The following is a 20,327-nucleotide window of genomic DNA, read 5'->3' on the forward strand; positions in this document are numbered from 1 at the left end:
GTCTTTGTTGGATGCCTTGGAATAGCAAAATGTCACAGGTTTATTTTGTATATTTTCTGTCCAGACGTTGAATCCATTATTTTTCCTGATTTCTTTTCATGAGAAATGTTATTTCAAGATAAAAAACTAGATGCTGAAGATACTCATTGCTTCTAGGTATTTTTCCCCCACAAAGACTAGTGCTAGGAAATGTGTGTGTGTATTTGTTTTGTGGTTAACATAAAATACTTCATGAAGCCATACCACTATTTTTTGTCAAATTAGTGTTTTTAATGAATCCCTTATGTATTGTATAATATCTATGTCTTTTTTTCCACACTAATAATTATGGTCTTCATATCATAGGGTATTAGAGAATTAACTACATTGTTATTTGTTTTCTTCCATATTATGCATACAACACTCTCAAAATATCAATATTAACATTTCTACCTCCAATATGATTACTGTATTTTTCACTCCATAAGATGCACCTGACCATAAGACACACCTAGTGTTTTAAGAAGAAAAATAAGAAAAAAAATAGTCTGAACCAAATGGTGTGTTAAAATATTTAATAAAATACCATATTTTTCACTCCATAAGATGCACATTTCCCCCTCCACTTATTGGGGGGAAAAAGTGAGTTTTATGGAGCAAAAAATACGCTATTTGAAACATTTATTTTGCATGTGCTATACAGTGGTACCTTGAGATACGTATTTAATTCATTCTGTAACCGAGCTCGTAAGTCAGTCAACTCGTATATCAAACTGCTGATACTGGACGCACCGACTAGCAGCAGCTTCCTGAATTACGACTCCTATCTCGGAATTTTGCTCAGATCTCAAACAAAAATACAAACCAAGTCACAGCTCATATCTTAAAAAATTTGTATGTTGGTCTGTTTGTATCTCAAGGTACCACAGTACTTATTTTCTCTCCATTCTTTTTTTGTTTTTTTTCCGAAGTTTGAAGCAGGGAGGTAGTCAGACGGACTCCTGCATGTGCCCGACTGGGATCCACCCAGCTCTTCTGGGGCATTGCTCCGGTACAATCGGAGCCATTCTAGCACCTGAGGTGAAGGCCATGGAGCTGTTCTCAGCACCCGGGCCAACTTTGCTTCAATGGAGCTTTGGATGCTGGAGGGGAAGAGAGAGACCAAGAGGAAGGAGAGGGGAAAGGGTGGAGAAGCAGATGGGTGCTTCTCCTGTGTGCCCTGACTGGGGATTGAACCCAGGACTTCCACATGCCAGGCGACACTCTACCGCTGAGCCAACCGGCCAAGGCCTTCTCCCCATTCTTAAAGGTTGAAATACTGTACATTTGCATTGTTCGAGTATATAGCCACTATGTACTACACCATCTCCTTCTTTTTAAATTTTATTTATTTTGTTTACACTCTCCTTTAATCTTCATTTAGTTCTCTCTTTTTTTGGTGTATATCCTTCCAGTTTATTTATTTAATTTATTTATTCATTTTTTAGAGAGGAGTGGGAGAGAGAGAGAGAGACAGAGAGAGAGACAGAGAGAGAGGAGAGACAGAGAGAGAGAAGGGGAGGATCTGGAAGCATCAACTCCCATATGTGCCTTGACCAGGCAAGCCTAGGGTTTCGAACTGGTGACCTCAGCATTTCCAGGTCGATGCTTTATCCACTGCGCCACCACAGGGCAGGCTCCAGTTTATTTTTTATGTGCATATGTGAAATATTTTTATATATTATGTAATAACATTATTTTATAAAATAAACATATGCACTTTTTCTTTCACAAGTTTGGAGTTATATTTCACTCTTTGCTTTGTAGTCTTTTCTTCAGTTCTTCTATAATATATTGGAAACATTTATCTAAATCTCTAAGGTTTTTTTAATTAAAAATTTTTATCTTTATTTTTTTAATTTTAGTTTTAGTTTATTATGTTGACATGGTTTTAAGTGTCGCACTCAATGTAACTGCCTCTACACATCGCATCATGCCCCCCACACCCCATGCAAAGTCTCTTTCCACCCCCGTTTTACCCCTTTGTCCCCCTCCCCCTACCTCCAACTCCCTTTTCCTTCTGGCGATTGCTACCCTGTTGTCTGTATCTATGTGTTGTGTATAAATAATTTGGCTAATCCTTTCCCTTCATTTAGTTCTCTTTCTATAAGTAAATGTACATGTACATTACCTAGAACACCTTACAAAGGTAATTTTTGTCTCTCTAGTGACCATATGAATTAAGAACCCTTATTTTTTTGGCTGAGGGGCATTTAGGCCCTCCTCCATTAACTGGTAAAGAATTTATTTGTGATAAAAATCATTTGCAATTGCAATTGTAGATAATGCAACCTTGTTAAGCTCTGGTATGGAAACCCAGATGACTTTTCATACTGGGGCTTAATAAGACTACTATCTATCTATCTATCTATCTATCCATCTAAATGACTATATAATACACACACACACACACACACACATACAGTAGACCCCCTTTCCAATGTTTTACTTTCTGCCATTTTAGTTGCTCATGCTTAACTATGGTCTAAATATATTAAATGGTACAACCATATGGAAGAAAGTATAATGGTTCCTCAAAAAATTAAGAATAGAACTACCATATAAGCCAGCAATCCCACTACTGGGTATCTATCTTAAAAAACTCAAAAATATTGCTATGTAAAGACCCATGCACCCTCATGTTAATCGCAGCATTTTCACTGTGGCCAAGACATGGAAACAACCAAGGTGTCCCTTGATAGAGGATTGGATAAAGATGTTGTACACATATACAATGGAATACTACTCAGCCATAAGATATGATGACATAGGGTCATTTATGACAACATGGATAGAACTTGATATCATTATACTGATTGAAATAAGTAAATTAGAAAAAGCTAAGAACTGTATGATTTCACACATAAGTGGGCTATAAAATTGAGACTCACAGACATAGACAAAAGTGAAATGTTTACTGAGGAATGGGGGGTATGGGAGAGGAAAGTGTGGGGGAAGGGTGGAGAGAAGGGTGTAAAGAGGGACAAATATAAGGTGACGGAAAATGATTTGACTTTGGGTAATGGGTATACAACATAATCAACAGTTCAAATGCTATAAAAATGTTTACCTGAAACCTAGGTACTATTATTCATCAATGTCTCCCTGTTAAATTTAGTTTTCTAAATAAAATTAAAAAATATATATATTAAATGGAAAATTCTAGAAATAAACAATTCATAAGTTTTACATTGCATGCTGTTCTGAGTAGCGTGATCAAATCTCCTACTGTGCTGCTACGTCCCACCTGGGACGTGAATCATATCTTTGCCCAGCATATCCATGCTTAACCTATAGTACAGTAAGATATTTTGAGAGACCACATTCGCATAACTTTTATTACAGTACATTATTATAATTATTCTATTTTATTATTAGTTTTTATTGTTAATCTCTTACTATGTTTAATTTATAAATTCAACTTTATCAAAAGTATGTATGCATAAGAAAAATGTTATGTATGTATAGGGTTTGATACTATCTGAGGTTTCAGGTGTCTGCTGTGGGTCTTGGAATGTAATTCACTATGAATCGGGGCAACTACTGTATAGATCCTAAGGGTCCACACTTCTTGAAGAATTAAAAAATCAGAGGATTTGTTTCAGATAATAATTTTTAAATATATTTGTGTTTGCATTGATTTAAAGTGATTGCCTACTCAAGTGACAGAATTTACCTAAAATGCAGAATTTCTCAACATTAGAGATTTTTTTTAGTTTGGAGAGCTCTCCAGGTTAATATGTTAATATTCTCTTCCAACTTTGCACATCCTCTAAGAATTTTTCCAGTTTCTGGGTTATAAACAAAACGAGCCCACTTTCTCTTTGTACACTTCTGCATATGTCACAGACAGAGGTACTTACTTCCTACAATGGGGCGGGGGAATATGAAATTTATTAAAAGAGACCTGATTTTCCACTAAGAAAAGCTGGAGAATATACTTCTTCCCCAGTTGTATCCACAGGTCCTAGACCTCTGCTTGAAGGCATCTGTGGCTACAAATACATTTTTATGGTCAGGAGCATTCCAAACATTTCTCCCCTGCTAAATTAGCTTTTAAATTATTAAAAGCTCATGCTCAAGTATAGCCAAATGATTTTGTTTTTTTCCACTTGGTACAACAGGAGAAGTTGCTGTGTTTAGATGTAGAAAACTACTGAATAACCTGGTCAAATTCAGGACAACTGCACTTCCTTCTTGGATTCCAAATGATCTCAGCTTTATCCCAAAGGATCTCATTCTTTATGTCAGAATTTTGTCTGTGTTATACACCTCAGATAATCCAGGTTGATCTCTATTGGACTTTGGGGTTAGGCCAGTCCTTTGAAGTGTGTAAAGGACAATTCTAAGCAACCCAGATAAGTTTCCACACCAGAGGCTACATTATCTGCAAATGCAATTGCAAAAGATTTGATCACAGAAATCAATTTTTATCAGCTCAGCCACTGGAGGAGGGCCTGAATGCCCCCCAGACTAAAAGGAGGTTCTAACTTCATATGGTTGCATAAGAGGGACAAAAATAACCACTGCAGAGTGTCATCAGTTTCCTCTTTTATAGCCTTCAAAGAAACTTACAGCACTATAATAGGCAGCCTTCAACTTTCACGAAATTTGTTTTCAGTGTAGCAATCAACACAGAAGGTGATGAGAAGGAAACCACACCCAAATCTAGCTTTCTGGCAAAGAAGCAGAGCAAAGGGCTTCTTGCTAATATTTTATAGGATGGTGTTCTTTTATTTTAAAGTTTTTTAAAATTATAGTTGACATACAATATTTTATTAGTTTCAGGTATACAATATAGTAATTCAACATTTGTATACCTTACAAAGTGTACCATAGTAAGTCTAGTAACTGTCATAGGGTGGTGTTCTTAAACTAGTATACCGATTCATTTAAATTGTGTGTGTGCAGAAGGTGTCATTTAATATATCTAATAAATATAATATCTAACAAACTTTCTATAAAGTATAATGAATTTCTATTATTACTTCTGGGATTTTGTCTTAGTCTCTTTTCTTTATCCTGTTAGGATACTGTCAAAATAGGAGCATATCTTTTGAGGTTAGAAAGCTCATTTGCACATGACCTCAAACAGCACCTTGTGCAGGTTCTCCCCAATGCCTTTGCCCAGCAGATCAACTCTGGATGAATCTTCCTTCACCCCCTCCTCTGTCCTGCTTTACTCCCTGGCCAACCTGTCCTGGTCTGCTGGTACTGCAGGTGGGGGCACACATACTTCTTTGCTTTTTTTGGTTTTTCTACCTGTGTCTGGGTTTTCATGAAAATTTATAATGTCTCTTTTGATCATGTGAGTTTGTAATTCTGGCCTTTCCCTTGGCTGTTGGCAATTTGAATGACTCCTTTGAAAATACACACACGTGCATGCACAAACACATACCCTCTAACTCTTCCTCATTCTTACATTACTGCTCTAACTTCCTCCTTCCCTCAACTGCTAAACTCCTTTTCCTTCTTTTTTGAATACTGCTGAACTTCTTGGAAGAATAGTCTACACACACACTTTCCCCACTAACTGAACTCTTGAGCACGTCCCAGTGCATTCCACTATGGCTTTGGCTTCTTTCACTCCAATGACACTATTCCTGCTGAAGCCACCACAAAACCCCATTTAAACAGATATTTAGTTTTTCATCATTTTCCCATATTGCTTTTCTGTGCCTGGAATTCCTTTTTCATGTTGGCAGTGAAGAACTAGTCATTCTCCAAAATGCAATCCTAGTATCACCTCCCGTGTGCAGCTTGTGTGAATCCAGCTATGTCAAACAGATGATGAATAAGAGTTGGTATCACCATTTAGCCATCTTTGACTCTTTCTTTGCTTCTTCACTCACTTCTAATTGAGCTCAAAACTCACCAAATTACAATTCAGAAATGTTCTCAAATCCAGTGCTGCCTCCGCATTTCCACCATAGCTTTAGACCAGTTCTTGGGCATCACTTCACCAGAGTATTTCATCTTTCTGCCAATATTTTCTCTCTAATCCATTCCTCCTCAACCCATCCTCAAGACTTCTGTTTAAAAACAAATATGTTCATGCTACTGTTCTTAAAAACCACTACTGGCACCCCTTGACTCTCAGGACACTTGCCCAAACTTGGTTTGTGTATTCTTTCACCGTCTGACATCAGCCTGCTGTTCCAGCTGTGACTTAGCTCTCCTCGTGGTTTATACTCAATGACTTCTCAATATTCCTGAACCCACTGTCCCATTTCAGCTGTTCAACCATTCAACATGTCTAGAGACCTCTTCCCCAGATCCCACTCTGCTGATAATGTTCAGATGTTCACTTTCTGAGTTGTTTCTCTCTCCTTCCTTCCTTCCTTCCTTCCTTCCTTCCTTCCTTCCTTCCTTCCTTCCTTCCTCCCTCCCTCCCTCCCTCCCTCCCTCCCTCCCTCCCTCCCTCCTTCCTTCCTTCCTTCCTTCCTTCCTTCCTTCCTTCCTTCCTTCCTTCCTTCCTTCCTTCCTCTCTTTCTCTCTTCTTTTTTTTGTGATAGAGACACAGAGAGGGACAGATAGGGACAGACAGACATGAATGGAGAGAGATGAGAATCATCAATTCTTCATTGCGGCAACTTAGTTGTTCGTTGGTTGCTTTTTCATATGTGCCTTGACCAAGGGGTTACAGCAAAGTGAGTGACCCCTTGCTCAAGCCAGCAATCTTGGGCTCAAGCCAGTGACCTTTGGGCTGAAGCCAGCAACCATGGGATCATGTTTGTGATCCCACACTCAAACCAGCAACCCTGTGCTCAAGTTGGTGAGCCAGTGCTCAAGCTGGATGAATCTGTGCTCATGCCAGCAACCTCAGGGTTTCAAACATGGGTCCTCTGAATCTCAGTCTGATGCTCTATTCACTGTGCCACTGCCTGGTCAGGCTCTGAGTTCTCTTTTCTGGGGGCTGCAATATATAATAATTTTTTTCATAAATATTTTTTCATAACCAGCTTAATACATTGAGAATTGAAAAGTATGGTACCTTCTACCTTATATGTAATTCAATATTAAAATAATGCTAGCTAATTTGCAGTTTTTCCTAGGAGTACTTAAGAGATTTCTTTCTTTTAAAATACCAAATAAAAAATTATTTCAAAACATTTTCCACTCTGTTTTGCTGCTGCTCTAATCTACTATGTCATCTGCAGTGAGTTAGAGGTAGTATATATAGCTCATGGTTAATAAGAGAGACTTTGACATCAGACTGCCAGGGTTCAAATGCCAGCTCTGCCATTTATTGGCTCTGTGACCTTGGACAAGTTATTGAATCTCTCTGTGACTTTTAAAATGAAGATTATAGTAGTATCTACCTCATTGAATTGTTTTTGAGGTTAATATATAGAAAGTACTACCTCGTATGTAGTGAGGTGTTTATATTTGGTATTTGGTATTAGCATAGATTATATAGAGGTTTCCTTGGTAATATGTCTTCCCCCACACTATTGAACCCTTCTGGGATAAACTACTTAACTTATTCATCAATGCAAAATCTGGTGCCTAGTGGCCACACAGGTAGTGTTTAATGAATGAATGAATCATCAACTGGCAAATAAATGTGACTCCATTGATTCTCTTGCAGACATCTCTAAGTTTCCTGGGACATCTGGAGAAACAAGCTAAAATAGATGCTGATAATCTGACGTTATTGGAGAAACTCTTCACACAAGTCGTACCTTGTTTTCTGAGAAAGATAGAAAAATATAAAAGAGAGAAAGGTAACTAAGTTATGCTTGCTTGCTGCACCAAAACATGGGAATTCTTAAACTAATTGGTCATGTATGATGTTTACTCGTTACTCTGATAACATTCTCTTGGGAAAACCAGAACTCTCTTGAATTTGTTCAACTCATTTACTGAATGTATATTTTGTACTAGACACAGTTTTAGAAGCTCCTCTTGGGAACTTATATTCTAGTGGGGAAAAGTAGTTTTAGACAAATATCTTTTTCTCATTCTCATATGGGAGTGAGAGTACAGGAAATTGTTTAGAATAAAATAGCAAAAAAGAAGGAGGCAGGTTAGTACAGGAATTATGCTGTTGAGTGAGATTGCCAGGACTGCATTTATTAGTGGTGCAGTGGCCCCTTCCTTAGCGTTTTTTTTTAATATAAACTTTTTAAAATTTTTTATTTATTTATTTAGAAAGAAGAGTGAGAGAGAGAGAGAGAGAGAGAGAGAGAGAGAAGGGGGGAGGAGCAGGAAGCATCAACTCCCATATGTGCCTTGACCAGGCAAGCCCAGGGTTTTGAACTGGCGACCTCAGGGTTCCAGGTCGACACTTCATCCACTGCACCACCACAGGTCAAGCTCCTTAGCATTTTTATGTCTCACTTTCCCTAACTATAAAATGGGGATAATGATAGTGCTCACCTCATGGTTTTTTGGTTTGTTTGTTTTTTTATATTTTATAATTCCTATAAAGTACATGTCTACATGACACAGAGGAAAGCACTCAATACATGTAGCTATGAATATAGTATTTGTCAGAAAGTCATGAAAACTTTTATATGGTAATCTCAGAAATTACTAGCAAAGAAGTTTATTTAAAATTTTTAAAAACTTTTATTTATTGATTTTAGCAAGAGAGGAAGAGAAAGAGAAAGAGACAGGAACATCAATCTGTTCTTTTATGTGCCCTAATTGGGAATCAAACCAGCAATCTCTGCACTTCAGAACGATGCTCTAACCAACCAATCTATCTGTCCAGCACAAGAAGAAGTTTATTATTATTATTTTAGCCTGTCTTATAAAGGCCATATTGCTGTGGTATTATATAGAGGTAACAGCATAGGGTAGAAATCAAACCTGGCTGCCTTATCATGTATCAATATGCTAAAATTTGTGTTGTTCTAAGTCTATTTCTCCACTGTTAAACAAGAGCTATAGATAAAGTATATTCATGAAGCTTTTATGCCTCACCCATGTTTTGACTCACTGAGTCACTCTAGTATGCAAATATCTCTTGCTAAAAATGAAACTAGCCAAAAGGAAACTTATGTCTAAGAATTCTATTAATACAAAATGAGTTGTGGAACAAAATATATTGTTGTGAAATTGATAAAATCTTGAACCATAATTAAAGCAATGAATAACTATAATTTAAGTAAAATTTATGAAGAATAAAAACAGGTCTTCTAACCATCAAGTCATTAAATGAGAAATAAAAAGCAGGAAGTTGATGTGAAAAGTATATTTGGAATCCTCACTTAAAATCTCTGACCACTGAGATTTTGTTTTCTCACCACATTGCCATCTCTCTGTAATGTACCCAGCACAAAGTAAATGCAGGGCAGGTGGTCAGATTATTTTGCATATCACTCTAGTTTTTATGTAGTAAATGCCTCCATGAGTCTTAAGAACTGAAATTTATATCAAAAGAAGAATTCTAATTTTGATTTTTCTTTTCTACAACCTACCATCTGTGTGATCTTCCTTGGGTTTTGGAAGAAAACGATTGTTTTTGCTCTTCTATCATACCAATCTGCTGACCCCAGATGTGTGAGTTTTTCCACACCAAACAGTTCTCCAGTTCTCTGCAGACACCACCTGGGTGTCCTATATTTAATTCAATTTTGACACTAACCAGAGTTAGCGCAGATCCCAACTAAATTAGGTTAAGGTCTCTCAGGCCCTTAAGGCTGGCCCTCCACTTCAGATGCCAATTAAAAATAGTGGGTCTCCAGATTACCCACGGTATCTGTCTGCTTTGGTTACAAACTGGTGGTTTTCATGATTCCCTCCTTGGGTTTAATAATTTTCTAAAATGACTCCAGAACTCAGGAAAACAGTTTTACTAGATTAATGGTTGTATAAAAGGTTATAACTTAGAAACAGCCAATGGAAGAGAAGCATAGGGTAAGGTACAAGAGGAGAAACTTCTAGAACCTCTCCAAACAGTTCACCTCCCCACACCTCTCCATGTTTACCAACCCAGAAGCTCTCTGAATTCCTTAAGTTAAGATTTTTTTAATGGAGGCTTCAAATATAAGTATGATTGATTAAATCATTGACCATTATGATTAATTCAACCTCTATCCCCTCTCTCCTTCCTAGAGGTCTAAGGGTAAGTTCCTTCAATCACGTGGTTGGTTCTCCGGGCAACCAGCCTACATACTGAGGCTATTCAGGAATTTCCAACCACCAGTCATCTCATGGGCATGTAAAAGACATCACAGAGATTTTAAGAATTTTAGGAGCTATATGCCAGGAAAGGAAGCAGAGACCAAATATTTATTTGTTATTATATTATAGGTGTCAATTAATATGTATTTTAATAGTGATTTTCTATAGTCCTAAGAATTTGGACTTAATTCTGCTGTTTAAGATAAAGGACTAAAGGACTGAAAAGATAGTAGATATGCAGAATTTAGACTTTTCTGTAAGTGAATATGATCTAAAAGACAGATTTTGTTGCATCTGATTAGGACACAAGCTCTGTTTAAGAACCATCAGGATAGACACATTTAGGAGCAAAATGGCAATGGAGTAGGTGAATGAATGTTCCACTCACCTCCTACCAGGAACAAACTGGAATTATAACTAAATTTAAGAACAATCATCAAAAAATAAAAATAAAAATAAAAAAAAGAACAATCATTCTGAAAAACCAACTCAGGACTAACTGAAGAGGAGTCTATAACCAAGGATTCACAGAAGAAGCCACATGAGACTGGTAGGCGGGGCGGACACACGGAAAGGGCTGCCTCTACTCCATCTCAGCTGCAGGGAAGTTTTCTCTGAGAGGTGTGGGTCCTCAGCCCCAGGCCAGGTGCCCTAGCCTAGAGCACCAGAGACTAGAAGAGATGCCTACATAGCATTTGGCAGTGAAGAGAGGCAAGGTTTCTGTCTGTGAAAGACAAGAGCTCTCAGAGATGCAGGCAACCTCTTAAAGGACCAATGTAGAAAATCTCATTCACAGCCCCTTCCTCTGAGCTCCGGTGGGGGAGAGATGAGAGGATTAGAGTCACCTAAGGAGAGTATGAAATTGGTGGCCTCAAGGAGAGACATGGTGGGGGACAGCTGCAGGAACCCCTGTGCTGAGTCATTCTCCAATACTGAAGAAGTCAACTTTCTTAGGTGGAACGGTCCCCTCTGAGCAGCATCAGCATGGGGAAAAGCAACTGCCCTACGCTCGGGAATCTCTCTTGACTCACCCTGGGCCCTGCTGAGAAGTAAGCAGCCTTGGTCTGGAAGCAGGCTGAGAAGATGCAGGAGGTGACAGTGATTCTGTTGTCTGGTGTTCAGGCCGGAGTTTTTCCCCTGACTTTCCTGAGAATATGACTGCTATTTCTGCCTCATGGGAAATTCAATAGAAACTGTCTGTACTGTGTGGGCAGACAAAATCTCTGGGTTTCAGATGCCATACCTACTGGACTCTTAGTGGCCACACCCTACTGAGGTCTGTGAAAAAATTAAGGACAGGCCAACACCTGGGGCCCGGGGGTGGGAACCCTACCCATGACCTTTCCTGATGTCTGAGTTGCCCCAGCCTTTATACTCTACCAGAGGATTTGTCAGGGGCTGAGTCCAAGAAGCAGCCAGCAGATAGGCAGCATCAGGTGGATCTGAGGGAAACTTTGGTATTTTGCTGACTTGCCCCATGCCCAGTGCTGGTAAAACCCAGCCTAGGTGTGCAGCTTGGTCCTTCCATGTGAACCTAAGCCCAGCAGAGGCAGCCATAAACTCTGGATTGCTTATACCTATAGCTCCAAAAAGGTTGCTGAGAGCCAGTTATAGGCAATATCTTCTCTCATAAGAGTCCCAGAGCCAACACATCCAGTGGCCAGCTACAGACAACATCAGAGAAGCGCCCAACTAACATTTCCAGCAGCATATCCAAATGGAGAGCTCATCAGGCACCAAACTCAGCTGAGGTGAATTTCACTTTCTGTGGTCAGCAGCTTGTAGTCATTGAATGAGGTAGAGCTTCATAGTCAGCAGGCCCAAATCCTGAATACCCTGCCCCACAGGGGAAAGGGAGAGAGGCTTAGAGCACAGACATTCAAAGTGGGAGTTTCTTGGAGCTTAGCCACCTTCTGAGGGATCACAATCAACCTCAGTGGAAGACTCTCTCTATCTTCCTCATTAAGGCCAGGAGCTCCCCAGCTGAAAGAATTTCTGCAGAGGAAACTGTTGGCCAAACCCAACCTGAATCTGCTGCTCACCTCTCAGGGGAGAAACAGAATTGGAATATCTTGAGAGCTTAGACTCTGGAGTAGGGGCCACTTTCCTTGTACTGACCTCTTGACCAAGAGATCCTCCCCAAATAGGGGGGACTGACTTCAGTTGCCCTAGCCCCCCAAGTTTGCAGCCTGCAGAAGGGTTGGTGGGGTGAAGCCAGTCTTCCCCCACTCTACAGTCTTTCTACAGAAGACTCTGCAGGTAGACCATGCAGCTTCAAGAGCAAGTAGAGTAGCTGTAAAGTGGAGGCAAAGCGTAAGAAACTTGGGCCCCTTTACGGAGCTGCTATCAGCTCTAAGCAGGAGGAAGTCGATGCTTATACACAGGCTGACCCCTCCCCACACACCCAGGCACAGAAAATGCAGACACAAACAGTTAGCAGAGTGGTAGCTCCAGACAGGTAGCCCACAGTGGGTTATAAGCAACGTTTGACATCAACCCATACCCAAACCCCACCCAAGAGGACCCAGAACTAATACAACCAGTAGTGGGTGGCAGACTCAGCTAGCCACACGAGTGGCATGCCCAAAGGAGGAGTCCAGCAGGCACCAGATCCTGAAGAGATTAACCACACCCCATAGGACAGACACTGCACAGCGTCTAATATATGTGATCAAGTTGACCCTTAGAGCCAGCCAGCCTGAAGGGTTAATTCCACCCACAAAAGGACCAACAAAATTCAATTCTCACATACAACAGGATAGTAAATATAACCCTCAAGAAACATTACTAGAGCAAGGAGCTCAGGTGGTCTGGAGGTCAGTACCACTGGGCCCACCTTTCTCATAAAGACATCACAACAGATTTTGTAGTCAGAGCAGAGGTACTTAATACACAGACAAAATGGGCAGACCAAAAAAAATAAAACAATGACCCAAATGAGTCAACAGGAGAAATCTCCAGAAAAAGAATGAAATGAAATGAAATGGAAGCAAATTACCAGATGCAGAGTTTAAAATAATGGTTATTAGGGTACTAGAGGATCTTAGAGTAAGAATGGGTAAGAGTAAGTGAGAACTTAAAGAGGTGGTAAGTTATAAAAAGGACATCAAAATCACAAAAAAGAACCATTAGAAATGACAAATACAATATCAGGAATGAAGATTGTGCCAAAAGGAATCATCAGCAGGCTGGATGAGGAGGAGGATTGAATCAGTGATTTAGAGGAGAAGATAAACATAAACATAGAAGCAGAGCAGGAAAAAGAAAAGAGGCTCAAGAAGGCTGAGGAAACTCTAAGAGAGCTCTGTGGTGACATGAAGCGAAACAATATCTGCATCATAGAGATTCCTGAAGGAGAAGAAAACAAACAAGGGGTAGAGGACTTGTTAGAAGAAATCATAGCTGAAAACTTCCCTAATTTGATGAAGAAAAAAGTCATACAAGTTCAAAAAGCACAGAAAGTCCCATTAAAGATGAACTCAAAGAAGTCCACACCAAGACACATCATAATTAAAATGCCAAAGATAAAAAACAAAGAAAGAATACTAAAAGCTGCAAGAGAAAAGCAATTAATTACCTACAAAGGAACCCCCATAAGGCTGACATCTGACTTCTGAACACAAACACTTCAGGGCAGAAGGGATTGGCAAGAAATATTCAAAGTGATGCAAAACAAGGACCTACAATGAAGCCTACTGTATCCAGCAAAGCTATCATTTAAAATTGAAGGAGAAATAAAGAACTTCTCAGACCAAAAAAAAAAAAAAAAAAGCTCAAAGAGTTCATTACTACCAAATAAGTACTGCAAGAAATGTTAAAGGGCCTGATATAAAAAGAGGAAAAGAAAAAAGAAATCGAGAGAAAGAGGATTATAGGTTTAAAGAATAAAATGGCAATAAATAAATACATATCAATAAAAACCTTAAATGAAATAGATTAAATGATCCAATCAAAAAGACATAGTGTAGCTGCATGATAAGAAAACATGACTTGTATACAATATATGCTATCTATAATAAACCCATCTCAGAACAAAAGATACACATAGACTGAAAGTGAAGGGATGGAAAAAAACATTTCATGCAAATGTAAACAATAAAAGAGGATGGGGTAGAAACTTACAAAATTATAAAAGTAATAAAAACATAAACACAATAACAAATAAAATAGGATAATACAAGGAATGAAATATAATGATAAATAAAAATAATTTATAAATTCACATTTTGTCTGAGTATATATGAAGTAGGCCTTTAAAAAAATGGCATTACAAAAAAAATGGCATTACAGAAACAAAGGTTTTGCTGATTGGTTACCTTGTATTGCTGCTAATCAGAAGATGATTTTTCTTTTCTTATCTGTGATTCTTTTTCTTGCCTTTCAAGTAGTTGAGAACTGTAGAACAGGAAGGTGAATCATTGCCTTATTGAGGGCAAGTATCTTCTTTTCTTCTTCTTTTTCATTTGTCTAGGGTAAATGTCAGCTTTATTTAGAATATTTAAGTACAAAAAATAAAAAATTGTCTACCTATGATTGTTAAGGAAAAGTTTATTGTTCTGAAAATACTACTAAAATGCTAAATTCAAATATCCCTTGAGATATGTTATCTAATATTTATATCTTTAACATTTGATGTTCATAGTTATTTTCTTAAGAAATAATTTTAATAAAATGATTCAATCTTATTATTTTCCCCCCTTGAAGACAGAGTTTTAAGCAACAAGAATGTACTAAATCCTAATGAAAATATGATGATAATGCCTAAGTTCAAAGGTACTTACTACTAGAAAAAGGGTTTATATACTTGGAAATTGTTATTTTTTAAATATACAGTGGTACCTTGAGATACAAATTTAATTAGTTCTGTAACCGAGCTCGTAAGTCAGTCAACTCGTATATCAAACTGCTGAAACTGGACCCGTGCGCCAACGTGCCAACTAGCGACAGCTTCCCGAATCACGACTCGTATCTCAGAATTTCACTCAGATCTCGAAAAAAATATGGACCGAGTCACAGCTCATATCTTAAAAAATTCGTATGCTGGTCTGTTCATACCTCAAGGTACCACTGTATTTTGTTTCATCACAAAAATACAGCAATCACAATAAGGCATACTGAAGCATGGAAGGACATCATGTTATATAAAATTTGATACAGATTCTTAGGATCATGTTACAAATTAGATAATTATATCAAAAATTAAAAAGCCCTATAAAACTATTGAGAAGTTAGAGTTTCAGGTACCCAATGTATTTTTAAATATATTCCCAGAATTTTACTGTTAGTGTGTACAAAAAAAGATTCATCTTGGGAATATAAATGGAATCAGACGGCTGTAATACAGATGAGTTCTGCATTTTCAATGGCACTGACATTGCCACTGTGTGCCATCTATGGTATAATGCTCTACAAAGTGACAGTAAGTGGGTACCTGGCGAAACAATCTTAGATTCATCACAAACCAGCAACTTAATTCTTAACAACTGTAAGTGCTATCATCCACTCAAACTTATGTATTGACCTTACACTTAACAATATTTTTCCAGTAATATTTTACACTTAACAATAAATGGCAGTATCTGTGGCCATTTGCCAAGTACAGAAAAAGCAATACAGCAAATTAAAGCAGCAAGAAAATCACAGCATAGTTCTAACATTTTAATAATTTTTGCTTATGATGACCTTCTGTGATCTGGAACTTTTGAATTACATAAAATTGGAGTCCTTATAGTTCTTATCTATCTTCAGGTTGCCATCTGTTCCCATAAAAGTCTGGTCTGGTATGTTTCAGAGGTAGCTTTCTTTTTAGAGAATGATTATTTCTTCTTCCAAAAGTCATTTTTCTTAAAGCTTCATTCTCTCTTCTTGGTGAACTCTTTGAAGGTGCTCAAACTTAGCCTGTACCTCTCAGCTTCTCCCAGTATGGTTTCTTTCTCCTTTACTTGCTGCATAAACATCTGCTTCATTTCCTCTTCCTTCCTCTGATGTTCCCATAAATTTTGTGTCTTTTGGCTTTGGAGGTCTCTTGGAGACTGAGTGGCTTATTCTCTGGGCCCACTTAAGTAAAGCTCATTTCCTGCAGTTTGCAAAATCTGTAAAGTTCATAGTGCGTAATGTGGGTTCTTTTCTCCCAGATTATTCACGTTTATACAAATAAGAATCTCCTGGATCTTTACCAAGTCACAGTGGTTTTCATTTTCCACTTGTATGACACCCCAAGAATACTGGCAAGCTTTAACCATCTTATTTCCAACTTTTAACTCAACCATACTTGTGCCAATCAATGGTCATTTATGCCTTCAACACCAACAGGAACCCCCAAATTGGGGTGCAGTGAAGAAGGAAACTTTATGCAGAGCAAACAGTGATACAGCATGGCTGTGAAAATAGCACTGCTGTGGAACAGCTCAATAGTGCTACAGAGCAGCTGTGAAAACAGCAATGGTCTGCTCTGCTGTGGCCCAGACTTCTTCGGTGTTACAGCTCTGGTTTCAGGGAATAATGAGCTCCCTGAACCAGAGGGGAGTTAGTTTATATTGATAAAAGTCCTCACCCCTAGTACCTGATTGGTCCATCCTCATGCAAATGAGGACTCTGCATCATCACAGTTTGATTGGTCAAAAGACACTGTCCTGATTGGTCAGAGCTGTGCAACTCTGATTGGATGGGGAAAGCCTCAGTCTTATTGGTTGAAATGGGATTGCAGGAAACCTTTATAAGGGCTGTTCAGATGGCAGAAACACAGTACCGGCAGGCAATTCAGCACAGGTGTAGGCAGGTTAGCTTAATCTTAAATTTCTGTTAACTATTAGTTATTGTATCTGCTTTGGCAATCACTGGTATCATGTTCACCTTACTGTCATGCTTCTTCATGGTTAAGAGATCAAGTGCCTTCAGAGAGTGGCCCATTGGTGAGATGAAGCAGAAGCATGCATGAATATGAGGATCATGCTAGTTAAGGAGAAAATTCTTAATTTTCAGCTCTTCTTGGATATAGGTCTCAAAATTAGCATCTATGTAGTCACTGTTGGTTGGTAGGTTTCTTCTTTGCTTATTTGGTCACCAAATCCCACTGTATTCACATTGGTCAATTTTAATCAAACATTACTTTCTTGGACTTCATATGTCTGAACTTTAAGTCTAACATGGGGGTAAAATGTGAGGATTCGTGGTCTTCAAAATTAGTATAAACAATGTATCAATTAGTGTTGATTTTCCAACTCCAGTCTCCCCAACACAGAATATTAAAACAGAAGCCTTGCTGAATTGGTCTATTGACCAGCTGGTCAGGCAAACTCTTAAAACCATAGTGAAAGAATGAATATTTTCTCTTTTTTTTTGCAGAAGCTGAGCAAAGCAAGCTGAGGGCCAGTGAGGTGGCACTCCCAGCCTCTGCTCCTGAGGAGTATGTTGTAGAGGTGACAGGAGGCAAAGGAGACCAGGAGGAAGGAATACTTCGTTCTTCAGACATTGAGCAAATCCTTCAAGCCTTGCCAGTAGGTTCATTGGTCTGTTGGTAAATGTTTAACCACTAGCCTCACTCTCTACTCCCAGCCCCTAAGAAAAAGAACAAGAGAAGGAGAGAAGGAGGGAAGGAGGGGAGGAGGGAGAAAAAGAGGAAAACTGATTTCCATGGCTGATTTCAAGTTATCAATATAATATCAACTGCATTGCAGAATTTTTGAAAATCTGACAAGGGCTTTCACTAGCCAGTTTGAGCTGACTCCAGTACACTGCTGTGTTGTAAACTGTGTCACTGTTCTTATCTGTGGGGTTCAATAGGGCTGGCTTCCTGGGCTTAGAGCCTGTGCAGTTGCATAGGGTTCATACTTTTCTAATGCTTAGCTGTCATTGTCTTGAAATTCTTAAAAATGTATGAATTTTTGTTTTGCACTGGACCCCACAAGTTGTGTAACCGGTTGTCCCCAGAGAACAAGAACGGAGTATCGAGTATCGGTAGTGCACACAATGGAAGGGTGGGTAGAGGGGGAAACATTGGGAGAAACTGCAGTCTGTCCTTCACAACATGATCGTGATCCTTAGGAGACATAAAACATTCTCCCCTGGGATTTGTTTCTTTCCAGCAAACTTGGTCTGCATCAGTGAAGTTAGCTTGGCCTTGAAAAAAAAATTTTTTTTTTTTTCATTTTTCTGAAGCTGGAAACAGAGAGAGACAGTCAGACTCCCGCATGCGCCCGCCCGGGATCCACCCGGCACGCCCACCATGGGGCGACGCTCTGCCCACCAGGGGGCGATGCTCTGCCCATCCTGGGCGTTGCCATGTTGCGACCAGAGCCACTCTAGCGCCTGAGGCAGAGGCCACAGAGCCATCCCCAGTGCTCGGGCCATCTTTGCTCCAATGGAGCCTTGGCTGCGGGAGGGGAAGAGAGAGACAGAGAGGAAAGTGCGGCGGAGGGGTGGAGAAGCAGATGGGCGCTTCTCCTGTGTGCCCTGGCCGGGAATCGAACCCCGGGTCCTCTGCATGCCAGGCCGACGCTCTACCGCCGAGCCAACCGGCCAGGGCGAAAATTTTTGTTTTTTAATTATAGTAAAATACAAATAACATAAAATTTATGATCTTAATAATTTTTAAATGTAAAGTTCAGTAGTGTTAAGCACATTCACATGGTTGTATAATCAATCGCCAGAACTCTTTTTATTTTGCAAAACTGAAACTCTATATCCATTAAACAATAGCTGCCTATTCCTTCCTCTCACTAGGTCATGGTAAACAGCATTCTAGTTTCTATCTCTATGAAACTGACTACTTTAGGTACCTCACATAAGTGGGGTCATACAGTATTTGCCTTTTTGTGATTAGTTTATTTCATTTAGTATAATGTCCTCAAGGTTCATCACTGTCAGAATTTTTTTTCTCTTAAAAGCTAAATAATATTCTATTGTGTGTTTATCGCATATTTTGTTTATACATTCATCCATTGCTGGATACTTGGGTTGTTTCCACCTTTTGGCTACTGTGAATAATGCTGCTATGAACACAGTACAAATATCTTTTTAAGACCCTGTTTTCAGTTCTCTTGGGTATTTACCCAGAGATGGAATTGCTAGATCATAGGGTAATTCTGTATTTCTATTTCTATTTATTTATTTTTTCTTCTTTTCCAAGTGAGAGAAGTGGAGACAGAGAGAGACTCTAGTATGCACCCTGACCAGGATCCAACCAGTGATCCCCATCTGGAACCGATGCTCTGCTCATCTAGGGCCATGCTCGCAACCGAGCTGTTTTAGCACTTGAGGTGAAGGCTCCACAGAGCCATCCTCACTGCCTGAAGCCAATGCCCTCAAACCAATCAAGCCATGGCTGCGGGAAGGAGAGAGAGAAAGAGAAGGGGGAGAGGGAGGGGTGGAAAAGCAGATGGTCACTTCTCCTATGTGCCCTGGCTGGAATTAAACCCAGGACATCCACACACTGAGCCCACACTCTACCACTGAGCCAACCTGCCAGGGCCAATTCTGTATTTCATATTTTGAGAAAACCACCATACTGTTTTCTATAGCAGCTACATTATTTCTACCAAAAATACAGAAAGGTTCCAGTTTCTCCACATCTTTGCCAATCCTTATTTTCCTGGTTTTCGATAGTAGCCATCCAAGTGGGTATGAAATGATATCTCATTGTGGTTTTGATTTACTTCACATCACTAAAGATTAGTGGTGGTGTGCATCTTTCAAATGCTTGTTGGCCATTTATATATCTTATTTGAAGGAATAAGTTGTTTTTAAACTTTTTGTTTGTGTTTTATTTTATTTTATTTTTTGGTGGGAGGAGGGAGATAGTGAGGCAGACTCCCACATGTGCCCTGACTGGGATCCACCCAGCAACTCCATCTGGGGCTGATCCTGGAGTACCGAGCTATTTTTAGCACCTGAAGCTGACACACTGGGACCAACTGAGCTATCTTCAGTGCCTAGGGCCATACTTGAACCAATTGAACCATGGCTGTGGGGGGGGGGGGAGAGGGAGGAGAGGAGGATTAGATGGTCACTTCTCCTGGGTGCCCTGACCTGGAATTGAACCTGGGACACCCATATTCTGGGATGATGCTCTACCCACTGAGAAACTGGCCAGGGTCTAATTTTAATCTTAAAAAAAATTCTTTCAGTAAATTTCTGTTCAAGATGGCGACATAGGTAGACACAGGTACTCAGAACCT

At 39.3% G+C, this 20,327-nt stretch overlaps 1 protein-coding gene and 2 pseudogenes across 1 annotated transcript in view; 1 reads left to right on the top strand and 2 right to left on the bottom strand.

Moving 5' to 3' along the window:
• The window catches only part of CASP10 (caspase 10), a 47,452-nt gene that overhangs the window by 11,192 nt on the left and 15,933 nt on the right, over positions 1-20,327 (top strand). Inside the window, exons 4-5 of the mRNA XM_066345744.1 lie at positions 7,610-7,745; positions 17,497-17,648. Of these exons, the coding sequence (XP_066201841.1) occupies positions 7,610-7,745; positions 17,497-17,648 (288 nt within the window). The remainder of the gene's footprint in view (positions 1-7,609; positions 7,746-17,496; positions 17,649-20,327) is intronic.
• Positions 15,859-16,421, bottom strand: LOC136378622 (septin-10 pseudogene; annotated as a pseudogene).
• On the bottom strand, positions 16,912-17,461 carry LOC136378693 (septin-10 pseudogene; annotated as a pseudogene).

Source organism: Saccopteryx leptura, chromosome 7 (assembly GCF_036850995.1).
Source record: "Saccopteryx leptura isolate mSacLep1 chromosome 7, mSacLep1_pri_phased_curated, whole genome shotgun sequence".
NCBI classification, from domain to species: Eukaryota; Metazoa; Chordata; class Mammalia; order Chiroptera; family Emballonuridae; genus Saccopteryx; species Saccopteryx leptura.